The sequence below is a fragment of the Hetaerina americana genome, unplaced genomic scaffold, assembly GCF_022747635.1.
Source record: "Hetaerina americana unplaced genomic scaffold, ioHetAmer1.1.p SCAF_72, whole genome shotgun sequence".
Lineage (NCBI taxonomy): Eukaryota > Metazoa > Arthropoda > Insecta > Odonata > Calopterygidae > Hetaerina > Hetaerina americana.
In genome coordinates this window covers 211275-236919 of record NW_027287339.1, presented here as the reverse complement: position 1 = coordinate 236919, position 25645 = coordinate 211275, and the positions used below count along the sequence as shown (strand labels likewise).

Here is a 25645-nt window from a genome sequence, read left to right as displayed (position 1 = left end):
GATATAACAAATTTTCTTCCATGGGCGTTTACAGACCTAAAGGGAGAAGAAGAAGGATATTAGATAATAAAGAAGGGGTAAGCTTCTTTATTCTAATATCCAAAAAAGAAAACAAAAAAAATATACTGGGGAAGAATTAGGAGAAAAGACAAGCTAGCCTTAAACTTCTAAAAATTGACACAAATTCTTGATGAAATATGTCTGCAAATTGGGCATTCTACGAATGCATTAAAGAGCTTCACATGGCATACATTCTGCCTGAAATCGGACCTGAACCATAAAGCAATTCAAAATATAAGCTAGAAGTTTATTTCTCATCATATGTGAGTGCCGATTCATATGCGTATAGTAAGTGGCAAAGCGCTGAGTGAAAATATATTGCAAGCCTCTTCAACAACTGCTACACACGCTCCATAGCATTGGCGCATCCGGATTCAGAGCAATGCGACCCAGAGTTCTTTTTTGGACCGTGCTATTGAGATAGTGCTGCACAAACAAACCAAGTCTGCTTCTCAAGCAGTCACACTCACCAACTCCAGCACGACATCCCATCTCCAAATGAAGATATCTTCAAGGTAATCCTCCATCATTGCGGTCTTCACACACTTGTCAACTGTCTTGCGTGTTATGAACAAACCCCCTCCGTCAACCCAAACGAAAGCTTTTACGTTTAATTAATTATAAGCTGTTATGCATACAAAAAATATATTATGAGCATATGGTTAAAAATTAATATAAGCGTATTAAAAATTAAATAATATCAACATTCCATGCCATGTTGTTTATATCCAATGAAAATTTCTAAGGACTAAAAATAAATCAATCTCTTAAGGAAACGTGTATAGGTACTCTTTTAACTAGATTAATCAACACTACTATCCCATTATGAGGGAATGTGAAAAAATGAACGACTCTTTCACTACCATAATGAATTTACTAAAAAAACCAAAACACCCACTTCAATCTATTTAATTAACTAAGTGTCAAATAGCATCACGTCACTATACAGCGACGCCAAATATATTCACACAGCTCCTGATGTCCTACTAGATAAGCAGTGACTAGTCGTATTTCCCTTAAACTCCCTCATGCCCCTCCAATTCCCAGCGCCCTCCCACCCATCCCGCGCAAAAAAGCACCGCCCCCTAATTCCCAAACCCTACCTAAAGTGGCGCCCAGGCTCCCACCCGCCCTCCCACGCTTACTGCGAACTTACCTGGATGCATCGATGAAGTAGATGATGAGCGACGCGATGCTCAGGATGAATACGAGTACCACCTGCGGGGAGAAGGAGAACAAAAACACAAGCATGAGTCAGGGCTTGATAGCACTTCAAAACAAGATCATTTGCACGATAAAGGTGCAGAAGACGGATGAGAGATGCGAACAAAAATACCAATACGTACGTCAAATGCGTCGAGGGTGTGTCGGTGGGGAAAGCACCTTAAAGGTACCTAAGGCAGAATACAGGTCTAAAAAGTTTACTAAAGACTAGTGAAGTATTGAGCATAAAGTTGTTCGAAGTTGTAGATACGAAACACAATTGTAGCAGACACTTCTCGATTGTTCCCATTACTGAGTGGATCAGAAACAGCAGATTGAAGGGTGCGGATCATGCAAAAAATCGCAGATTAAACAAACTGCAAGTTTTACTGCAAAAAACTTTGCTGTACAACTTTTGTGCAATCATGACCTAACTAAAAATAATGTTATATAAATCACACAAATGTCGTATATAAATAACAGGAAGAAACAAGAAAAAACGACATTACGGGAAAGCATTGTACAAGTACCAAATACAATACATTGTATTTGGCATTCCTATTACCGCGCGTTGCAAACGAATGTCATATTTGACCTTTGGCTATAGTCATTTCCATTTTTGGCTGAGTAGAATCAGGATATGACTGTTTTTGCTGTAATTAGTCACGCAACGTAAGCAGAAGCAGAGTTTAGGCATGGATAAATGCTAATGTATCGATCTGTAAATCTAGAAATGATATAGGAAATTGTCTCATTTTACCAGCGAGTATACCCTAGCTCTTGATTGTAGTTAGCTAAATTTCTTCCTTTTAAAAGAAATGTAATTCCTATATTTTTCCCCATAAAGTATTTCATTTGACCAGAACGAAGTGAGATCGTAAGTTAGACATGCCTGGAAAATATCACCACGAATAAGTTCTATAGTGATTAAATCTTAGTATTTGATTCGCTCACGTGGAGTGACTCAACTAATAACGTGCTTAATGCAACATATTGATTTCACCTAGATCTGGCCGGTATTCCCAAAAATATTTATCCTAAGAAATGGATATTATTAATTAAAACCATCGCGCATTTAAAGAAAGAATTGATACTCACTCGATAAAACTAAACAGATTTAAGAAACTTTGGAGTAGAATGAACTTTGCTAATTTTCCCTAGGTGTTCTTAAAACTGCTTCAGGCCCCTGAGGATTTTAGGTTACTAATCATCATACTTGAGGCTGTCCCTTAGATTCCGTCTTTACATACATATTCTCTTTGGATATTATCTATTATTTTCGAACTATGTATGCATGGGAAGAACCTAACTATTATGAAATGTGTAATTTATTTTAATGTGGCACCATAAAACAGCTGAAAACTATTCAAATATTGTTTACTTAATAAGTATATGTTTTCGCAGGTTTTTGCTATTATTCCTATGAAATGGAATGTTTTTAAAATTAATAATTTCTTGCTAGTAGTAATGTCATTCGAATATTTGATACCTCTCTAATAACCCTAATAACATACGTTGGCGATGCGTGGAGTGCTGCTATCTTGTCCTCTTTTCTTTTTCCAAATGCCTAACGTCTAACGACCTACCACAGTTGTTAACATTCCATCGCCAATCAAAATGCACTGAAAACATTTCTCCCAGCAACCCTCTCTCCTACCTCATCATGCCCTGTACTTCTTTGTTTGTTGTCCATTCCGTTCATTTTATTTCTTCAATTCTTCTACACACTCACATCTCAAAATATTCGAGTCAACACCGATCCTCTGCCTCAACGATCAAATTTCCACACTGCGCAAAACTTTGTCACATAAGAGTTTTTACTACATTTTTCTAAATAACCTCACTGTCATCAATTCCGTCTTTCTCTCTTTCTTGTAAAATTTCCTGAATATATAAATGGTGAAAACAAAAGAGTAATTAACATCATGTATCTCATCGACTAATACTTTGTATTTCTTCTTTCTAAAATCTGCTAATACTAATACCCCACTAAAAGGTAGACGTTTATACTCCGCAGTACATTTATTTTAATATTAGGTTTCTATTTTATTGCGACTAGATTTATTAGCATATACTTCCAATAATATACACTCATTCTATTTAATAAGAACAAGGTTCAAATTAAAAATTCAATGTTACCGCACAGAAATGTCTCCATAAGTAAAAGCTAACAGATAGAAGGAGTGAGATAAAAGATCCATACATCAGGGGTATAATAGATGAATGCGCAGTAATAGTAGGCGTTTCATAGGGAACATATTTGATATTTCTATATGCAACAGCCTTAAGTACAGTATATGAGTTCTCACTATTCTACTGGTGTTTGAAATAATAAATGCAATGTCAAATTTTTCACAATGCCACCCCTAGGCTAGAAAGATATCGAAGGAGGAGATCACTTGGCGAATGGAATATTTCACCCGTGTGAACAGAATGTTTGATAAAAAATGTGCATTAGAACGAATACCGGAAAAAATCAGGTAAACCACATTAAAATATAAAAAAGAAGAGATTTTGGTAAAAAATATTTTGAGTAAAGACATAAAGGAAAAATCAGAGAGGATGTATGGAAGAGAGATATTGAGGTAGAGCACGATATTTGTTCAGGTTCAAAGGTCAATGCATTTGGCTCTCCGGAAATTGAGTCGATGTAAAGATGTGATTGAGCTTGCAATACGCGGGGACTATTTATAAATATAAGGCATATATAAATGCCTTGTAAGGCACCCATGGCTTGTATGACTGTCATTAGAGGGAGATGCGATGTCTATACTTAAAATGGCATCGTTAAACAGCATGTAATAATCCGTTTCCTCCACTTGAGTGGTTTAAAAAACATCGGAATCCATCGTAAATCGAGTGAGACTGGCGGTAATGGCGTTATGGATGCAAAAAAATGTTTATTCGTGGGGCGAGAGTCCAAAGAAAGCTAAAAGTCGTGTGACAACGAACCCTGGGCGCCTCGGCCAAGGACCAGTCTCTTTTTTCCAGTGGACAAAGGAGACTCCTATTCAACCGTTCTTGGAAGTTATTAAATCGCGCGGACATTGTGGAAAATGAGAATGCAACTTTTTCTTACATCCATTTTGTCAGAAAATGATTGGATTTTAGAATTTCAACGCCCATAGCAGCCTATTTCATATATCGCAAAATTCTTTTACATATTCAGGGGCAAATTTATAGCATTCAGAGGTGATTGACACCGAAATATTCACTTAAGTGGCAATTAAAATAGTTTTCTTAAATGAAAGACGACATTTCAAAAAATTAGGAAAGCTTTCCCTCGATCTCCCGAAACAGAGGTTGCGGACTGACCCGCCGGGCGACTGGGGAAGCCTACAGGAGGAGTTTGGCGGTTGAAATGAATCAGGAAAAGGTGATAAAAGCCGTCACCAAATCCTGGGATAGTAGGCGTGTGGAAGCGGAAAAAGGATTATATCCTGATTCTCCTACGGGCCACGGGGACACCCTAATGGTTTGCCCTCTCGGCAGCTGGAACAAGGAGAGTGAGAGACTCGCGTCCCGGCTGCAGATCCACCGGGAACGTATCGCCACATTGCGTAGGATAATGGTGTCGGCGGCAAGAAAATGGTCGAGGGACATATGTATTGTGAACATGTGTGGACAAAGGCAGTATGAGGACAGCCCCGAACCATTTGCTAATCCTATTTGCAAATAGCGTAATTTTAAAATTCGTAACGTCTTCATGCCCTCTACTATGTAGAAAAATATTTTTTTATAACCAATAAATAATTTTAAGAGTTGATGAAATATTTGTGTCGAATTCAACAAATTTAAAACTCCTAAAGAGATAAAAATAAAATTTATCAAACGGACGATGTTTTCGTTCATCCTATATTATTATTTTATCGTTTTTTAAGTTCTTTTTCAAAGCAGTTCGCTTGTTCCAGCACCACAGCCTGTGTACACTGATAAAGAGTTACGCCGTAAAAGTATGCAACCTAAGAGTATAAATGTTTTCCGTTTGGTATCTTGCGAGGCGCAACCAACACCTTCGTCGTTACTCGTTCGCTCCACACACAATTTCGAACAAAATCTTTCCCGCATCTAAATACTCTTTTGCTCATCTCAACATTGGCAGTAAATGAAAATATGCGATGAATAATTGGTAAATACTTTTTGCACACATTTTTAATGTAATTTAAGCACAATATATATGTCGCACTGTGGTTACTAATTATTATCTAAATATGTGAAACGATTTAATATTATCCATCAATACTGACATGATGAGAAAAATTGCTTCATTATCCTTTGATTTCAAGAATACAAAAAAAATCGATTATATCTGTCGTATTTTCAGTCATACACAATCAAATTGCTTTACATACGTACATTCCCACTGACTGAAGATGCCAGTTAAGATGCCTGTGTTTAATAAAGGTAATAACAAATTTAAAAAGCAGGGATATTTTTCATAGTGTAATGAATAATTCCATTTAGTCCAAGAAACCGTCATGCAAAATTTTTACCAAAAGGAAGAAAGGAACTTGAACGTAGAACATCAGGAAGGTGAAAATCCATTTTGTTATGAGAAACTAAACAAAAGTTGAGAATTTAAGGTCAGAGGTGACCAAATATTTTAGACTGAAGCCTCAAATAGCCTTAAATAGTTTTATGCTTCTTAGAAGTATAATTTTGGAATGAAAGAAGTAAAAATTAAGGATTGTATCATTAAAAAGGAAGTCTTTGAATATTATGTTAGTGTGCTTCTTAGCAAGACAATATATGTATTTAGAAGGCATGGGAAAAAGCCATGTAAAGTAATTACTAAGTAGAAATCAATTCTATGAAGTATCGCGAGGAATTCACTTTAATATAAAACAAAATTGGAAATTTAAGATTGTTTCTCTTTAATTCCTAACACATTCCATTTGGTAATACCCGTTGATTTAAACATATTTGCGATAATTTCCGGGTATGGCATCTCAATAATGTTTCCTATCCAACGACCTAAAACTGGGTCAGATTTGGTAGATCCACTACTTTCTTCTGTTCGGAAGGTTGGTTAAAGGTTTCCATGGACAGAGGGAGACCATCCGCCGCCACACCAAAACACCAAATTGCGGCAACAATCGCAATGCATCTAGGTATCATCCAATTACAAAACATTTACATGTGGTTGGCGGACTACAGATTCAACAAAATCCGCAGTCAAATTTTTACTACGCAGGCGTAACAAGGGCGTTAGTGACATGGAAATGGGAGATGAATGGAGGGATGTTATATTTGTGGAATACATTATTTACAATCATTATGACAAAAGAATAACATTCATTCGTTCATATAAAAAAAATATCACCAATCACCAACGCGTAAGTTATCTCTCACATTTAGAACAAACTTCCATATCCAAATCCAATTATTAAAATTTAGTCCTAGGTTGCAAAGTCTCAATGTTTGCCGTGCAACAAAGTCTGATCGAAGTACCACAGAATAATACATTTTTCCTTATGTTTAGGAATCATTCACTTAATTTCTCTGAGTCATCTATTTTCATATTTGTGCTTTTACGCTCAATTTCTTTAACGGTGGTTTTCTCAAAGCTAAATCCATTCAGGGCGGTGTTTTTTTCCGTAAATTCCTGCAGACTACCAAATGTGCCAGGTACGTCTACAAAAAGAGGAAAGCCTGTGTCTGCGTGATGCGCTATCATTTTATTACTCATTTTCGTCGAACTTGTCACCCATTCTCTTTCCGAACGAGTTTGTTTTTAGACGCATATTGAGAGAACCTCTCTTAAAATGTTTTAGCCAGAAGACCATGGAAAGTCTACAATATCCGTCCGTGGTGGCTTTCAGGAATGTGAAAATTTTTTCCTCCCGATAATTGATGGACGGATTGAGGGAATATATTACTTTGCAGATATTATTTTAGCAGAATTTTTCTCGCATAATTACATCTCACATGTAACTGCTAGACTAACTAGTACATCACGATTGACTTCAATTGAAAATATAGCCTCATATTGGTTTATAAATAGATTATTTTATCCAGAAAAAGAAAAACTGATCACATTAAATATCTTGTGTATGACTCTCTGATATTTACGAGTCATTAAGCATCTTTATACGTCATAAAACATTTTTATGTTGTCTGTTTATAAGAGCCTGTACGGCAACGGGATGCTTTCCCATGTGAGCGCAGTAAATGTAAGGCACCGGCTTAGATTCAAACCTTGGACCAAATTATTCTTATAATTTGATCTTTCTAGTTGATTCTCATTCAATGCTCATTTTTAGCTAAACGCCGAAACCTTGAGAGTAATCTTAATTGCAGCAATTTGAAAAAAATCTTAATTCGACGGTGACTTCAATGAGGACAACGATACATATGAAGCTACGAAATATCATCCATTTGTATTAAATTAATATAATTAGTATAAAATTATGAATTCAAGAATATTTATGTTCAGATAAAGAGATACTGAGTAAAAAAATAATTTTTGTTAAAAATAAGCGACATAAAACGTTTAACTTGCACATGAATCGATATAAGTACGAGCACATTCACGAGCGACGGTCGTTAATTTCACTGTGTTTTTAGATACATCCCCTCGCTTCCGGAATGTTTTTGCTTAGCTGAATCTGAGTACTTGTAATGCATATTTTATGTTAGCTATAAAATATTTTCCATTCCTAACTTCGACTGAAAGTGCATGATTTTATGACACTATAATAGATGACAGTGACAAAAAGGAGACTAAAAACTCGTAAATGGAAATAAACTCGTAAAAAAGTGGACATAATATAAAAATATTTCGTTATTTATACTCGAAAGGTAATCTCACTCCCTGTAATGCAAAAAAATTGTTTTTTTTCTCTGTGTACACTCATATAATTGTAGTTATTCCTCCATGAACGTTATTCTAGGCGGTTTGGTAACTGGATTATAATTACGTCGTCTAAATATAGAATTAAAATACATTACCATAAAATATTTTTATCAATTAAAAATTGGTTGTATAAATGTTTCACTAGATTGTATTCACTATTCAGCACCTTATACAGCATGACCGAAACTTTGGGTTAACAATAAAAAGATCCTAAATTTTCTTAAAAATGGTGTTTTACTGAGGAAATCGTTCGGATAGAGACCTTCCTGTCTTAAGGCCATTAATACTACTAGGTCCAGTAAAGAAAAAAAATACGACGCAACGAAATATTAAGGGAAAGGTTTTGGGCAGAATCGACTTACCGAATGAGCATTATGTACGTAGATATATTTTGGTCAAAAAATAGCTCCCGTAATTTATCTTGCTTACTTTTCCCAGTGGAATTGTGAAAACATACTTTAGTATTACTTTTTATGGCATATAGTAAATATTTAAAGGGCTCATCTTCCTGATTCCATATGGTGCATTCGTGCAAGCGGCGTATAATCTGTTTTATTGAAGTATTCATCCAAAACATATCAGAGAAATCATTAGATAAAATCAAATAACTCTTCAAACTAACTTTCAAGTCTTGGTGCCGAGATGCTGCCATTCAATTTCACACGTTTCATCGTAAACATGGAATTCTTGTACACGCGATTTCTTTCCCTTTACTTTATACAGCCAAATGATTTCCCTGAAGCTCTTTCTTAGTTTCTTCTATTGATCCATGTCCTCCTGCAGGAGAGATGTGGAAAAAATGGGAAAACTTGGAGAATCCTCCTTTCAATTTCGTCTTTGTAAGCAAATGCCTGAGCAAATCCACGAGATGCCAGCGGGCGTGTTTGCCTAATCCGTCGATATTCACGAGCTAGTTTATACAGGGAATGGATCAACGCGGCGATTGATCGAGTCTCTCCGGAGAAAAGACAAGCGAGTATTAAAGAGTTGGCTTTATTCGAGTACTCTGAGTCTCTTCTCCTCTTAGATAAACTTTTTTAGATCCTAAAAAGAGGAGTGGGGAGACAATAGAGGGGAAGTAAAACGGAGGACTTGGATATATACAGCAATTCAAAGGAGGAGACACGGAGGATTTATTCCCAGCTAACCTCTTATAGGTCACCAAAAACTGCCCAGAAAGGTATAACAATGAACCAGATAATGTAATATGGTGGCAGTATTTACCATTCAAAATGTTCAAAATTTCCACCAAGTTTTTATTTCGGAAAATCCCTAAGGAGGCAGTTGAATCGCTGCTCATAAAGAAATTAACATTGGCACAGTAGCATGCAATTACGGCTTACACTATATTGAACACCCTTAGACTTAGCAAGTCCCTTAATCTGCTTAGGAAAAAAATATCCCTAGAGCCTCGAATAGTCGATTCCGAACTATTTAGGAATATATTTGAGGCACCCGGGACATTAATACACTTTTCATTAGTTTTATGCGAGCTGTATTAAAATTTTGTCATTATTACTAAGATGATACTCTTACAATAATACTGCCAACAAATATACTTTCACGGTTTAAAAGTAATTTATAAAAACAATCGTTTTATTGATACTATTACCGCGCAGGAAGACCTTAGAAACAATGTATGCTCTTGTAAAATATCAACTACTGAAACTATCAACATGTTCAATTCATATTCTTCGGAAGCTAATACAAGCATTTGCCTATTTACTAATGTGATTAACGAAATTGTCTTTATTCCACAGAATATTTTCATGAGACAGAAAATCATTCATTTGACCTTAGGTAAGGTAAAACGATTTTTGTCTATTATGTTTCGCTGATTGAACTCTAATTTTGTTACTTCTAAGTTTTTTACTTTTTTATCCTGACATAAAAGGTATAATAAGTCTAAATTAATTTGTACATCGCTAGATTTAGGTATAAATTAATCGAGGCATCAATGAATTAATATATAAACAAGTCTGGCCACAATGTCTCAATTTTTTGTACGAAATTTTAAAGCCATTTTTTTCGATTAAAACAAGTAGTAAGAATGCCTGCCAAGCATAGGCTCCACATAAATTTCACCTTTCCGTCCATCTGCTGGTTGTGATCTAAAGCTTTCCTTGTCTCGATACACTTTGATGTGTCCGTTTTTGTAGGAGGAAGATGAAAAGAAATTTAAAAACGCCAACAATGAATCCATAGTTTCTTTTGACTCAACAGTTCTTATTTTTTCAAAACACCCTGGAAGCAAATTCAAATGCGTGCGTGGGAAACGAGGATTGGTGTATCAAGGTATCGGGAGGAAGACTTCCATCGTTATGATTAGAGGAGCGAGCAAAACGAAGGTGGAGGAATCGGAATGGAGAGTTGGAGGTTGAGGGTGAGTTTTGGAAGGGGAAACAAGACGAGACGACGACGTCGCCACTGCCGCGTGAGGTTCCCTTGAAGGGAGAAGTAGGGGAATGATTTGGGGAACAGGGGGAGGCTAGTAAGTGTTCCTAGGGTTTTCGGATGGAACAAGGAAATAGGAAGGAAATGGGGCGTTTTGCACGCCTAATGGGAAATGAGAATGTGGAAAATTGGGAGACAGTAAAACCAGGCGAGGGGAAATAAATGAAATGAATTAAACAAACGAATGAATTTCATTCTCTAGGGTAAGGAATGGTATAGGGAGGGGTACAGTAAGATGCAAGTGAAAGGATAATGCAGCATTTCAACATGCATTCTTGCCCACAAGGCATTCCTCGAATTTTGAATGTCCTCGTCCCTAAATGAGATATTAATGGCGATGCTAGGACTTAGTACGACGGTGCATGTATCTTGCATACATGCGCGGAATACATAAATTATTGGACAACTGATGACCGCAGAGTGGTGTAACCGAAATGCAAGGATGCATTTAAACACGGTATTCATCACCGCTGAAAGCGGAAAGCGTACATTCACTTCATCAAGCTCAAGCTCTCAAGCAAGCAAGAGAGAAACCTGTAAAACATACTAGTTACATCGTATGCTGCGCCGGTATCATTTAAAAGAAAACATTTTGGCGTTAATTATTCTTTTTGAATGCAAAATACTTGCAGACAGACAGCGATGGCCGTTTTTCCGACGAGATTCGGATGTTCCCGATACTTAAAAAATTCAAAATATCCTCTGCACTTATTTTTCAGCGCTCAATCGTGGGGAGGTGCCATCAGAATGCACGTGGAGGGAATAATTTACATTCGAGAGCTGTGCCAAGACAAAGGAAACCCACCGTCCATTCTACGCGCACATACTCTTTAAGTTTCATTATACGACCGTGGCGATGTGATGACGTACCACCTAAGACAGAGGGAGACCGAAAAAAGGGGGTTGGAGGGAGAAAGAGAGCAAAAGAAGGGGAGGGGAGAATGGAGTGACTCGTAATGGAAAATGGTGGGAAGATGGAGAGAGAGAGAGAGACGGGAGGGGGACGAGGGAAGAGATAAGGGGGGCGGGAGAGAGGGAATGGATGAAAATACGGCCGTTGAAGAACGGGCTGGGAAAAGTGGCGCTGGAGGACGGGGCTACCCCCTCAAAGAGATAGCGGGGGTCGGGAGGATGCGGGGAGGAGATGGGGAGGAGGGAGGCGTGTGGCCAAAGGGACGAGAGAGAGGTGTGGGGTTGGAAATGAGGAGGGACGGGAGGGAGGGGTCGGGTTGGTTGCGGGGAAAGGGGATGACGGGGGTAGGAGGGGTTGTGGTCGTGCGGATGGTGGATGGGGGAGGAGGATGGATTGGAAGGGCTGTGGAAGCGAATACGGCTAGGGTAGGGGAGCCTTCGATCAAAGCTAAAATAAGAATGGAAGAATGGAGATGGGTGAGGGGAGAATGGGGAAACGGTAGTGTAGGCGGCGGCGGCGGTGAAATTCAGTGAAATCTCAAATGGGAATGAAGAACCGGGGAGGGGGAGAGGGGGGATCGGTGAATGATATAAGAGTGCCGGCTCATGGATCTTTATCACCTCATAACGGAGGGATAATCCCACATCGTTTCGGACGCACGTAAAAAAAATCCAATTCGCCATGTGGCCAATGGGAATGACACGGGCGTTCGATCAAAATGCACGACATGCCCTAGTACCCGACCCAAATACTTCCATGTGATGTTCCTACACGTTAGCGTCAACTTATATGTTAAAACTGAGATTACACTGTGGCAGTTACGATGACATGGAAACGGGCGAGGCTCATGATTCCTCTCAAATGAATTGCCAATGTTACATCGACCACTGGTTTACATATAAAGCATCGATTATTTCACCATCGTCTCAAATTGATACCGCATGCACATTGAAGGGATTTAAGAGTAGATTGCGAGTTAGGTTTGAGTTAATAGTCATCCTGGGAAATGAAGACCGCCTTATTCCACGTGATTGAGTAAATAGTCAGGGGGCAAACAAGACGCAAATAAGCACATTACCGTTACAAGAACATTTTATCGTGCTGAGTTTTATAATCACGGGGACTAAATCGAGTCAAATCGCGCACATTATTATGATAATTTTATGTTGGCGATTTTCTGCGCTAAAAATACTTTGGGTGTAGTTAATGCCTGGGCCTATTCGTCCAAGCTAGAAATAGAACTTCGAGCGGAGACATGACGGAGGGAGGAACTTCTTCGAAACTCTGCTACAATCAAGATAGATTTGCGAATAATAGATAAACCCAAATCTTGCAGAAAAGCACCGCAACGTAAAGATCGATATCACCACACTATATAATTTCATTATTCTATTGTTCCGCCTCGCTAAATGGTGATAACATCATCAGATAGTCACGAGACTTCAGAATCTTGTGAGGATATATAATCAATTTTGTATTTCATTGCCAATTTAGTCACTGACAATATTAACTGAAAGAGGTGATAAATGATTTTATTCTTTCTTTGAAACATAGACTAATTTATATCTTACCTTGTTTTCAATTGATTGATGTTGGAAATTGGATACTAACTTTTTCAAAATGAAAATCAATAGGTTCGAAAGCAGGATTACACTGTAGAATGGAAGTATATCGTAATGAATTAAACAGAACAATTTTTGTGGTTCCACAAGATTTTATTTCTGCCCAAAAACTCTATTTTTTCATATGTTCTGAAAAAATAAAAGCAAGTCTACAAAAGAAGAGAAAGGGAGCACCTGAATGACAAATTTCGAAAAGTAGAAGTTTTCTGGAAATTATAATTTGCACCCCCGTAAACTAGATTAAAAGGTCTTCTTGATAAAATTACCTATTTAAGAAGCGAATAGAAGATAAATTTAACCGCACGGGTCCACATAATCGTAGAATATGATGGGAAGTATCTACGACTAGATTTCTAACTCTTGGCATCCTGAGACTATATTTTATTCATTTCCTTGGTAGATAGCGATTGAAAGTTAAAACTTTTCCGCAAGATGCCAGCGCGTTTACCTGCGGGTAAATTGAATGTGAATTAATTCGAGTGCGAAGCATCGTAAGGGTATATTTGTCTAATACATGTTTTTCCTTGATTTATCCATTCCTATACTCCTAGACCAAGAGGTCGTGTTTTATAGAATTAATGTCTCTATGATCTAGTAGACCTGCAGTTTTATAAATTTGTTGTTACAAAATACACTATGGAAAATTTTTCTGGAAGTTCTGTTCGCTATATTATCTCAAATGCTATACAAATCCTGTACAATTCCCTGCGTCGTATTTATTAAATGAAAGGAAATAGAATAAATTTTGGGAAAAACAGCCTATATAACTTGAATGAGAGAGTTAATTAAAATACACTAAACCACGGAAAAAATAAAGAAGAATCATCGGCTTACCTTTAAGTTTTGATCAACATAGTCCAGTAAGCATGGCGCAATAGTGAAATTAAAAATGAACCAAGAAAATAAGAATGACAAGAAATTGAAAGGGAGAGTAAGGGTGAAAGGGAACGAGAATACTATATAGAATGAGTAAGGCTATGGTCTCTTTGATCTCAATCCGGGCCGATTTCCGCAAGACTCAATGGACTCGATTAAGCATAAACGTTTTCGTATATTTTGTGCCGTAGTAGTAGTTTTGAGGGGAGGCGACCGACAGCTAAGGTCATTTGCGCCATAGGAGATGGACAGGAAAGGATGAAGGGTGGAGAGAAACCCGGCGTCGGCATTAGCCTACTCTTTACGAAAGGCGCCAAGGGGTCCGCAGTTTAACGTCCCATCCGACGGACGGCGTACTCACTCAAAGTGCCCTCCACAAAGCACCTCAAGTAGGGATCGAGATACCTCTGAAAAATATTCAACACCGCCGGGATTTGAACCCGTTTTGTGCCGTCTTAATATAAGTGATCATTAGGAGACTAAGCAGGGCTTCTAATACGATCAATCACCAATGATTCATTATTTACTTAATGGTCCTTTCTGAGGAGTAGACTTAGTTTTATTGGAAATGAAACAAAAATATGCGATTTAGTTCGATACTTATTGAACGAAAACTTCCATGACAGACCTTTTATTATATATACCGGGATATCCCTGGTTTTGGATGTAGAGTAGCCATGACACTAATTTCAAGTATAACGGTAAGAAATAGTTATTTTCCTAATGGAATCCCTTTTCAAGCCAATGAGAGTTGAATTTGAGTGGAAAGGCAGTAAATAGAGCTAAGAAGGCGAGCAGAGGGAAAACTTTGAAATACTCCAGTCTTGAGAAATGACTTTAGGAAGCTATGGCAATTTTTTACGAGTTTTTATTATGAATAATGAGACAATACTCCAATGAAATATGTGGTAACTTCTTCGGGAATGAAGGAATTTTTATGCAATTACATTGCCCCAGTATCAAACTATTTTCATTTATCGTAAATAATTTCCTCCCTCTTCGTCGATGAGGTCGTGATTCTGGACCCACCGGTGAACTTGGTAATAAAATTGAACCGAAGCCACGAGTTAGATTCCCAACCCACCCCCTTGAAGATAACGCAGGACTTTGCGATCGTCAAGTGAACAAAGTGGGTAAATGTGACCCCAGTCTTTGGACCAACTATAACTCAATCACGTGCCACTGCCAAAGATGGGGAGGTTCATAACTACGCCCCAACAAAGACAACAATGCCGCGAAATTTTGACAAAATGTCAGGGGCAAGGTAGAAAGAGTGAAAGTTTCAGCGGGCTCGAGATGGAGGAGGAATGTGGCCAGGGGTGGGAGAAGAATAAACGGGGCGACAGCCTGCGATGGGGAGAGGCATGTGGGGAGGCGGGGAGGTTGAACGGGGCCGGGCAGGGGTAGGGAGGGAGAGAGCTGGTGGGAGGGATGGGAGGTTCGGGAAGGGAGATGAATGCGCGGCGAAGATGTGGGAAATTAGCGTGGAAAGGGACCGCGAGGGGAGAGGTCGAGAAGGGAGGGAACGGAGGGGAGCGAGCGATGACGTGGCGAGGGCTTAAATAAAAGTGGGATCGCCAGGAGCTTAGTTTCGGGGAGGAGCCCGAGATGGAAGCGGGAGGGGAGGGGAGTGTAGATAAGGAGAATGCGGACGGAGGTGCAAGGGCTCTTCCAATACTCGAACGGACGGATGCCGACACATTAAGTGCTCGCCCGTTATCGTGTGTGAAGAGAGGAGAAAATAGGAGAGACAAGATATAGCACGCAGTTTTGGATTGGATTTAAACTGATATAGCATTCACATTTATTATCTCCTAAAAATTACGATAGATGAGATATGGACAAATCTGCGGAGCAGAATTCAATGGATACCCTTCCATATCCGATGCACCGTAAGGCAGAGAACGAGCGGAAAATCCATTTATTTCGTAGAATATATTTCCTTAGCGATTAGGAGGTCTATAAATAGAGATGTTCTTATGCGGCCGTAAATTCAAGGGTTGAAATTTTTCGCAATACGACGTAGTTTACTACACATTTGGCAGCAGTTTTATCTGGATTTCTGAGGTAGAATTAGAATAACATTCATGTCCTTATTCACATGTTGAAACATGCGTAAAATAGTGAAAAAATGAAAGCCCTGCCGAAGTTGATAAGTTCAGTTTTCTTCGTTAATGTCATGTTTTTCGTTCACAGACATTGAAAATGTAAGTTCGCGAAGTTTAAGGAAAAAAGCGGGCATACTTTCTTCGAAATTAAGGAATCGAAAGTTGGTATTTCATTGAGTAATGACATGACTAGGTAAGTAACACTTTCCATCATCATGTTTATTTCATGAAAATAACGAGCAAATAAAAGATATTCAGGGGAAAATTCATTAACAATATACGAAAATTCCTAGAACGTGGCATATTTTCAATCAGTACCAATTATGATAATGCAAATACAGGGCGAACCAGCCTAACTTGCTGATCTATTTTTACTGACTTGTTGTTTTATCCGAATCATATCTGTCATAGCCACGTAGTTGTAAAACACAATAACTGACATTCTCTGTTTGAAAACCTTTACTATTATTACACGCAAAAAGTGCAATTTATTTACAGAGACTAATTTTAACGTTACACTCAAAATTTAAAATTCCCGCACCGGGTCTCAAGAACAAGATTATTTTCATATTGAAGTGTAAAATTATACGTGAGAATTGAAAATGACTGTGCTAAACACCATGGAATAAAATGGTTATTTCAGCGTTAGAACTACTGAGTAGTCCAAGTGTTAGTTGGCAAAAATAAATTATTGAGTGAAATACAATAAGCATTATCTTTTATTCAAATATTCCGCAAAGTGACACTCGAAAGCATTATAAGTACAACAGGGTTTAAACCATTGACATATTTTCTTATGTTGACTACCATGAAGATATGTTAGAAATTAATTAGAGCAAGATAGACTCAAGCTTAAATTCCCCCATTGAAGGAGCAGTTTGAAATACATTCCAAATAGATACTAATATTTGACCAGACTACTCTGAAAAAGCATAATTTTTAAATATCAACGCTGAATAATGAAACGATTCAATCCAGCGAGTGAGTTCTTTCAGTTCCGTTTGACCGTTGGATCTTTCAAATTCTCGAGCGCCCTTTGGCTATTTGTCATAAATAAGTTACAAATAGTTACTACGCCAATCAAAAATTAACTATTAATCTTTGAGAATGATTGAGAAATAAGATCTTGTAGCATATCCTATTTACCATTTTCCCCCTTGGTATGAGCGATGGTTTCAGATAGTTTAGAAATCGGGTTTTAATAACAATGGGATGCATTTTTCAGAGCAGTTTTAAGTTTTTAATTCGGCATATTCATATCTCATGAGAAATACTTGAAAAAAAAAACATTAACCCGTGAATATTTCACATGATATTTGGCATTAGGGAGAAGGAGGCGTGGCTATTACTTTTATATGTATATATATACATATATATATATAATATAAGTAATAGCCACACCTCCTTCTCCCTAATGCCGCATTAACCTATATATATATATATATATATATATATATATATATATATATATATATATATATATATACACAGCGAAAAGAAATAACAGTCACTTGAGTCAACGTATTATCTGTGTAAATCGTGTGAGAATCAACTGATTAATATTTCAGCTTGTTTAAGACGCACCATATTTGAACACCCTCCCTCACAGTAGATCAAAATGAGTAATGAAAAAGAAAACCTTCCCGAAGAGAAGAGAACAAATCAAAAACCTCGGGAAGAGAGGGGAATACTCACTTTTCTCAGCAATCTAATTTTAGCAAAAAATATTGACGGTGCAAGAACTGACGTCTTATGATATTTAAAGGAAGTGATTCGTTTGAACTCAAGCCATAACGGAATATCCTCAGCCGAATCGGTCTACCAAGTGGAGACTTATTCTCGATGGTATTGATATGGCTTTACATCTGGAACATAGTGGATGCCTTCAGGTGCTGAGGGCAATATGTTACATTGATGAGGTTACTTATTAAAAATGTATACCTTAAATTTCTTTCCCGATAATGCGGTAAGGGCTCACACATTTCTTTCGAGCTTGTTAAAAACATGTAGCAATCTACTTAGAGGCCACCACTCATCAAATTGGACTTTTAAGCACCCTACCGACTGACGCATAAATTAGCGAATAAAGCATCGGCTTTCACGCCATTGAGGCCCAATTATTTTTAATTCCATCCCTTCAATCCGCTTGTATGGACGCTTTATACCTGTAGTTCAATTTTAAGCCGGCGATTTTCAATACGTTGGTTACCACGCTGCATTTCAAACGAAATGCGACGGCGTTTATTTTCAGATGAAGAGATGTATGGCCCATACGCTCTGTGCCTGGAAAAGAGATAGAAAGCTTCCTCTTCCCACCCTCTTACCGCAGCTCTCTCCACTCTCCCGTTCTCGGCGCCATGGTTTTGTGGTCGAAAAATAAAAATAAAATAGGGTAAACCTCTCTCATAAGCAACATATCGTAAACTGGGGCAAACAATAACGAAAGCAAAAGGGATCGGAGTGAGAGAAAATAGGATAAAAAAGAGTATAGGATAAGAGATTTGGGAGACCGAGGGAGGGAGGAAATGTTCAACTTTATTCGGGAGCGCGCAATTTTATTCGTGAGAAAATATTTGGATCATTTGGTTCTCTCTGTCTCTCTCTCTCTCTCTCTCTCATTCAGTGGAGAGAATGAAAAAAGTTGAAACATGCGGAGATAGTTTCCTAGGTTGGGGTGAGAAGGGCAGTTGGACGTAAGGTGGGGAATGGGTGGGAATTGGCGGAAAAAAGCACAGCGGAGATGAAGGAGGAATAATGGAGAGGTAGAGCAGATACCCCGATGACTGACCAATCCCAGTCGGGGAAAATGAGGCCTCTCGCCATGATTGAAAAAGTTCAGCTCAGGCGCAAATATTTTAGATGCGGCAGAAGCAGCCACCATTAACACAAAATTACACGTGTCGATCCGTTTTTTTCAAATTTAGAACTGGGAATCTTAATCTTAATGCCCACCTACTGGGCACATCAAAATAAATAGGAATGGAGGAACGAAATTAAGTAGATGAAGGACTGGTTTTAGCTGGCTTCTATGACCGTTTTCCCTCATGAGCCTATATCCTATTTAACACACTTCTATTTTGTCTAAGATATAAATAAGACAGATCCAAGTATTCACAGTTCCTTCATACTTTGGGTAAAGAAACGTCGGTGAGCTGCATGGAGACCGATGACTCATCCCACAGACGTCCCGAGTTCGAAAACTGACGATGTGGATGAATGAAGGGTTTATCCTATCCACACTTGAACGCCGCGTGGAAATCACTTCCGAGTGCCGTTCTCTCTCCTTCGGATGAGAGGATGTTTAATGCAGAGCCCTTGACGGCTTTTAGGAGTAGGCTAATGCTCACGCCGTTTCTTTCCACCTCCACTTCGCACGCTAAAAATACTACCTCTACCAAATCACACCACTATCTCAAATTGAGCGAAGAAACAAAGATATAAGACGCCTCTCATTATGATTATCGGGAATGTTTCAATGAGTACACTTTCGATTACTGAAAATGCTAATTAAGTAATTATTTTTCTATAGACCGAGAAATCTTGCATTGAAATACATATCTGGGAAAGTTGATCAGAGCCCTCTACGGTTTGAACTACTTGGTTACAGAAAATTAGAGAACGATGCTAGCAAATATGAACCTAACAAAAGAAGCTGACGTCTACGTGATCTCAATCTAAAATAGAAGCATAGCGGTAGCCAAAGAATACTGATGCGTCATATAAATAGATGGGTTTAATTGCATTGATGAATGTCCAGATGCATTTTTTTTCATTCCATTTTTTGCTATTGCGAACATTTAGATATTAACCTGGTGCCGAACAAAACATTTAATCATGGAGAACTTAAATGGGTTTCGACAAAATTAAATCCTATTTCAATAGTAATCTATTGAATTTATAATCGTTTTGGCACATTTTTATTCCCGGCTAGCTTTGAAAATTGATAAAAGGACATAAGCAAATAATGTGACACTTAAAATGGAAGGATTAAAAAGAATTCAAGTAGCCGATGCTTAGTGGAAAACCAAAATTATGTAAATGTCGGTTTCTTTTGACAGAGTGGAACGGGACCTATTTTCACAGCAAGAGCGGGGCTCCAAACGGAAAACGGGACTTAAAAACTTGTGTTAAAAACTATTCCAAATACTTAAAACACAGTTTGACTTATGACTACTTCTGAGAGTGTGAAAATATATTCAGCCACAGGTTTCGCTCTCGGAAACCGGCGCCAGACTTGAGGAAGCGGCCATAAACAGCCAACTTAAGCCTTTGAGAATGGCTTGGACTTAAGACGCTGCAACGAGGCTTCCCAAATCTTTTCACATGCAAAACATCCACGAACTGCTTGCGACTCCGTGTGAAAAGACAAAATGGGATTACAAAACTCTGACCTCAAATGAGGTCACGACCCCGAGGCTGAAAAATCTTATGCTTTTCTTCCCCTAATGAAGAGCCATATTCCTATATTCCCTATACACCTCCAAAACTTTCGCAGATTAAAATTGCACTCTTAGGGAGAAAAATATACATATTCTACTACAGAGCTATTAATCTACAGAAAATATTAACATATTTCACCAAATTTATGTTTTAAATGTTATTCTGGGCGTTTGATCTCGACAATTAATGAACTAATCACGCGTTGACAGACCAAGTAACCTGAAATGTATAATTCTTTCGTTAGCATTATTTTTCCCGCACATGCGTGATCCTAAAAGTCCGCTTTTTGGTCACGGATTTCATTTTGAATTCAACAAAATGTATGTTATATTTTATTTCCAGATGTGAAATCTGAATTAATTTTCCGTATTTTCACTCGAGATGTTGTTTTTTTCATTTCTAAATAAACAACACAGCTTTCAGATAACATTTAACTCTTTGTAAGGGAGTTTTGATTATTTTTCCGCGCTATTAAGGACACAAAGAAACTTTGATATAATGAATAAAATGTATAAATTCACCAAGCGTTCCAGAGAGGATAAACGAGCTTAAGTTCATTATTGCTTCTGTATTTCAATAGCTTCTCAAATAAAATGAACGCCATTTAAGGAGGTTAGCGATCCTCAAACTACATTCGTGGGCATTAGTTTTTGAACGTGCCAATCAATTCGACGCGCGGTGTTACTAATTACTCTTGCTGGGTAACTAATTCGTAAATTAATCCATTAGAATTTCCAGTTACTGTAGGGGAATACTGCAATTAGTGCCACATTAACACAAATTCAGGATTTTGGATTTGTTCTCCATCCCATGAACTTATATCCTCCTATGTCTAATGATTATGCGAAGGGATTATTACCCTGAAGCCAATTCAAATAAAAGCAATTGGAAGCTCAGAAAAACGTATTACCACTACGAAGACCGCCCGAAGACCACGAAAATTAAAAAGGAATTGACAAAACAAAAACACAGTCATCACGCACGTATTTTTTGTCAAATTCTCGATTTCTGCGCATTTTTTTTCCGGAAAATTCCTCGTAATCCTCGAAAAAACCTCCCTCGCTTTCCCTCAGCAGTAAACACGGCCCGGAAGACGAGCAGTCGACGAGGATTCGGGAGGAGGGGATGGGCGGGAAAGGGGAGGGGAGGAGAGTGCGTGGAAAAAGAGGGAGGAGGGGAGAGGAGGGGACTTCAAGGGGAGCCTACCCCCGGCCAGATGGCGCCCGCCAGTCGTCGACGCTCTCGCGAGCAGCCGACGAAGGCACTCACCCCCTCCCGCCTCCCGTGGCATCACCACCCTCTCCCTCCCTCTTTGAAATCTCGCGTAAACAAAATGCCGCGAGAAGGAGAAGATGTGAGAGGGAGGGCTGTGGCAGGGGAGCGTGCAGTGTGATGTGCGGGGGGGGGGGGAGCGGAGGGCAAGGGGGTCACTTCACAATTGGCTTTGCTTTCTGGAAAGGGGCACCACCCGCTCCTACCATCTTAAGCCCATCTTCCCTCAACCATCACTCGAAAAGGCTTTGATTTGAGAGGGGGCGGGGGGAGGTGGCTCCAAGTGTAGGAGAGATGAGCGGGAAAGATGTCTAAAGGGAGCGTGGATTTTGCCGTTCACCATGGCGAATGGTGGGCGAATGGGACGTGGTCTGCGGATGAAAATCGTTCACTCATAACCACTTCCTTAATAATTAGACCGAGTCTCCCTTCATGCAGAGTTTCACTTCCACTGGATCGTGCACAAGTCACTTATATTTATTGGCGTGGAAGCCTCAGTGATGCTATCGAGCACACATAGTTTAATGTCTACTCAACTCAACTGGGAAAGTTGACTCCCCATTGGAAGAGTTTTAGTGTGAGAAATGTTTTTAGGTATTCATAAAACAAGTTGATCTCCATTTAATAATAATGCTTATATTTCCAACAATCAACCCCAAGAATATTTTAATTCCTAAGGCAATGTTGCTATATTTGCAATAATATTCGAACTGTAGTCGACAAATGTTGATAAATGGAATATTTGTAAGTGCACACGTCACATTATTAAGTTAACGCAGAGAAAAATGATTCCGGTTAGGCGAAGAAAAGAATATTCATTCTTAGGACTGAAATTGGGAAGTTAAGAAATATCAGGAATCAATACCAAGATATTACAGGAGAAATATTTAGCTCAAGTGCTGGCGAGTAATTTATTCTATGTTTTCGCGCCTTTGCCGCCGGGTCATCTGAACACGTCCGTGATGCGCACGTCGTAGCTTCTACTCACTTAAGTTTTGACAACCGTCGTCTAAACTGTGTCATTATTTATAGCGCAGCATTGTCATTATGTCTTTATTTAGTACCAGCAAAAGTGTATTACCTTGGGTTTAAGCTTTTCTATGGCTGAGGTCATTCACACTCAACAGAGTCCCTTGCCAACAATTACATTTTGACAAGACGTCCATAAACGAGGCGGGATTTTGAGTTTGCGGCCTTTTGGGTTTTATTTATTTGCCTAATTAACGTGATTTCAATGTGGCTGGTGACAAAGTTTCACCAGGCTGGTAGGGATTACGAACATTGATAATACGAACGAAATAGATTGAAAAAATGTATATTTTAGAGGATTAGATTAGAGGTTCGGGCTGGGACAATTTAACGGCAATATTATTCGGAGAGAGGCTGCAGATATAGGTTATGGGAACGTGCGGAATTATCCAAGCTAGGGGCACGTGGACCCTTAAGTAGGGGCTTCCACAGCTAAACAAAGAAACGCTTTGTCCGCTGAAACGTGGCAATGCTAAGCAGTTTCCATTCGTTACCGTTAACCCTAAAGAGCGTCAGGAATGAGCGACGTAGCCTTCTAGGGGCCATTACAATTTTAAGCGCACTACCCCTTTGGTCAGAGATGCTGAACTAGGAGATTAAAAATTAACTGGTCCTTCGGCACGTTTCTCCCGAGCTCCACCATATTGAAATCATACGGCATACATTAGAAAACCTTAGTTTGAGAGCAAAGAAAGCAAGTTGCATACATTTCGAGTAATACACATACGTGCTATGAAGTTTTTCCGTCCAAGGAAATGGATATATTTCCGTAAAGAAGTACAATATAGTTTCAACGCAAGCATTATGTGCTCTTTGCAGAAAGATTTAAAAAAGAAAAGGGTGTTTAGAATAAGATTTTCCCGCTAAATGTCATTTGTTCCCAGACAATAAACTGAATAATGTTTTAGATAATGACGGAATAGGCTATATTTATAACAGTGAATATATGGTGAGCGGAAGGTGAGGGAAATTTTATATACTGAAGTAAACACATTGAGAAAATTATTAAATTGGTATAAGCATTAGAAGAAATAAGGAATTCAGTGAAGATATCGTTTAAGAGTAAAAAATTGCCAAAATTGTCGAAGAGAACGGTGAAAATGACAATTTTGATTGAAAAATAGAAAAATCGATGAATAATGAAGATATGAATCATATTTGGGCGTGAATGGTTGCTAAAAACCATAATGAAAATCAAAAGTAAACGTAGGAAATCTTAAGGACGAATGGGGAAGAATTTATGAAGAATGCTACACGGGACATTTAAATGGTCGATAATTAAAGCTGTTTTTTCGATAAACTTGTACTTAATCGAATTTCATATCAAGTAAACTGAAAGTTTCCCCAGTGTGAACCCCAAGATATACTGTTTCGTAATGTAGACCCTGTCTTAGTATTACTTGGAAAGAGGTCTGTGCCGTTATTAGCATAGCTCTAATCATTTGGGTTTGTAACTAGCTACCTGTTTCCGTGGACCATTTCCTCTACGAAATTCGTGACTAGAGCGTTTCACGCACGTTACTGAGATACGAGTTACCTCCATGCATTTGTGACGAGTGAATTTCCCGCAATGCTTCTAAGTGCTGCTTATTCTCGAACTTAAAAACTTCGTAAAGAGTTGCTTTTAATAGGATGCATATCACGCCTATGTCAAACACTGCGATGAAAGTGGAACTACCCCACGAATAGGAGTAAATATTTCGAGAAAAAACTTGCTCGTGGATGTATCTACGGAACTTTGGGTAAGAATATATTACACTCAAGGTACTCATACAGCTTGTAGCCTAAGAAACATTTTATTCAAAGGTGTGCGGACGTGTTCTCTATGCATGCGGGCTAAGTTGTACTTAGATAATTTACATACTTGATTGCCACCGGGTAGTTTGGCTGTTGGGTTTCCTCTTACCAGATAACCAAAACTAGGTACACAAGACGTCTCGTCATGACGCTCTCTGCAGAAGGTTGTTTGCGACGGCCTTGGTTTTGGATGCAAATTGCCCAGTGAATGTGCTGAAAAACAGCTTGTAGCGCATTAAATGGGAAATACCTATTCTATCTAGGGAAACATCCACAAAACATTCAATAAAATACTTAAAAACATTATCATCAAACCAAAGCACCATTATTTTCTAACTAAATTCATCTGCTTATCTCAATTTTTTATTTTAATTCACTAAATTTTGCTATATAGCTATCGAGTATGACTTAGGCGATTATTTTTAGCATAAGTCCTTTAATTTCATTTTTTTCAATGGTTGCTCTTTAGCGATCTTTGGAAAGCCTCGTTCTCAAGTGGAAACTGGATACACACCATGCATATGTATTCATACATTAAATCCCTGAAGTGCTGTCTTGGCTAAATCAACTTTGTTTGTAAAAGCGTTATTGTCAATATACTGAAAACCACCTTCGCCGGTACTTTAAAGTAATTAATTTCCAATCAAAATTTCACAATGCATGCTTTTGGGTTAGCGATAGTATCGAATTTCGAACTGCGATGCGATCTACATACATATTTTTGCTTTAGATAGACTCAATAATTCTATGGCCCCAGTCTCTTAATGAAATGTAGCTTTAAAATAACCATCTTCCGGCGGAAACATTCCTTGGGAAATCGCGTCGATTTTGGAAATTATATTTAGGACAAATTAGTATCAAAACAGGAAGAGGTGCTATACAGACAAAAAAAGGGTACTGGATACCCCGAGGCCATCATCACTTCCTAATCAAGACACCGTGAATTGCTTTCCAATGGCGAATTAAAATTCTATATTTGGGAATCTCATCTGAGCCCTGAACCATATGAGCCTTA

The 25645-nt window shown here is 38.5% G+C and overlaps 1 protein-coding gene across 25 annotated transcripts in view; it reads right to left on the bottom strand.

The window, feature by feature from the left end:
- The window catches only part of slo (calcium-activated potassium channel slo), a 305693-nt gene that overhangs the window by 125019 nt on the left and 155029 nt on the right, over positions 1-25645 (bottom strand). For all 25 annotated transcript variants that reach the window (XM_071595986.1, XM_071595985.1, XM_071595984.1 and 22 more), the window contains one exon: positions 1217-1278. In XM_071595986.1, coding sequence (XP_071452087.1) covers positions 1217-1278 — 62 coding nt within the window. The remainder of the gene's footprint in view (positions 1-1216; positions 1279-25645) is intronic.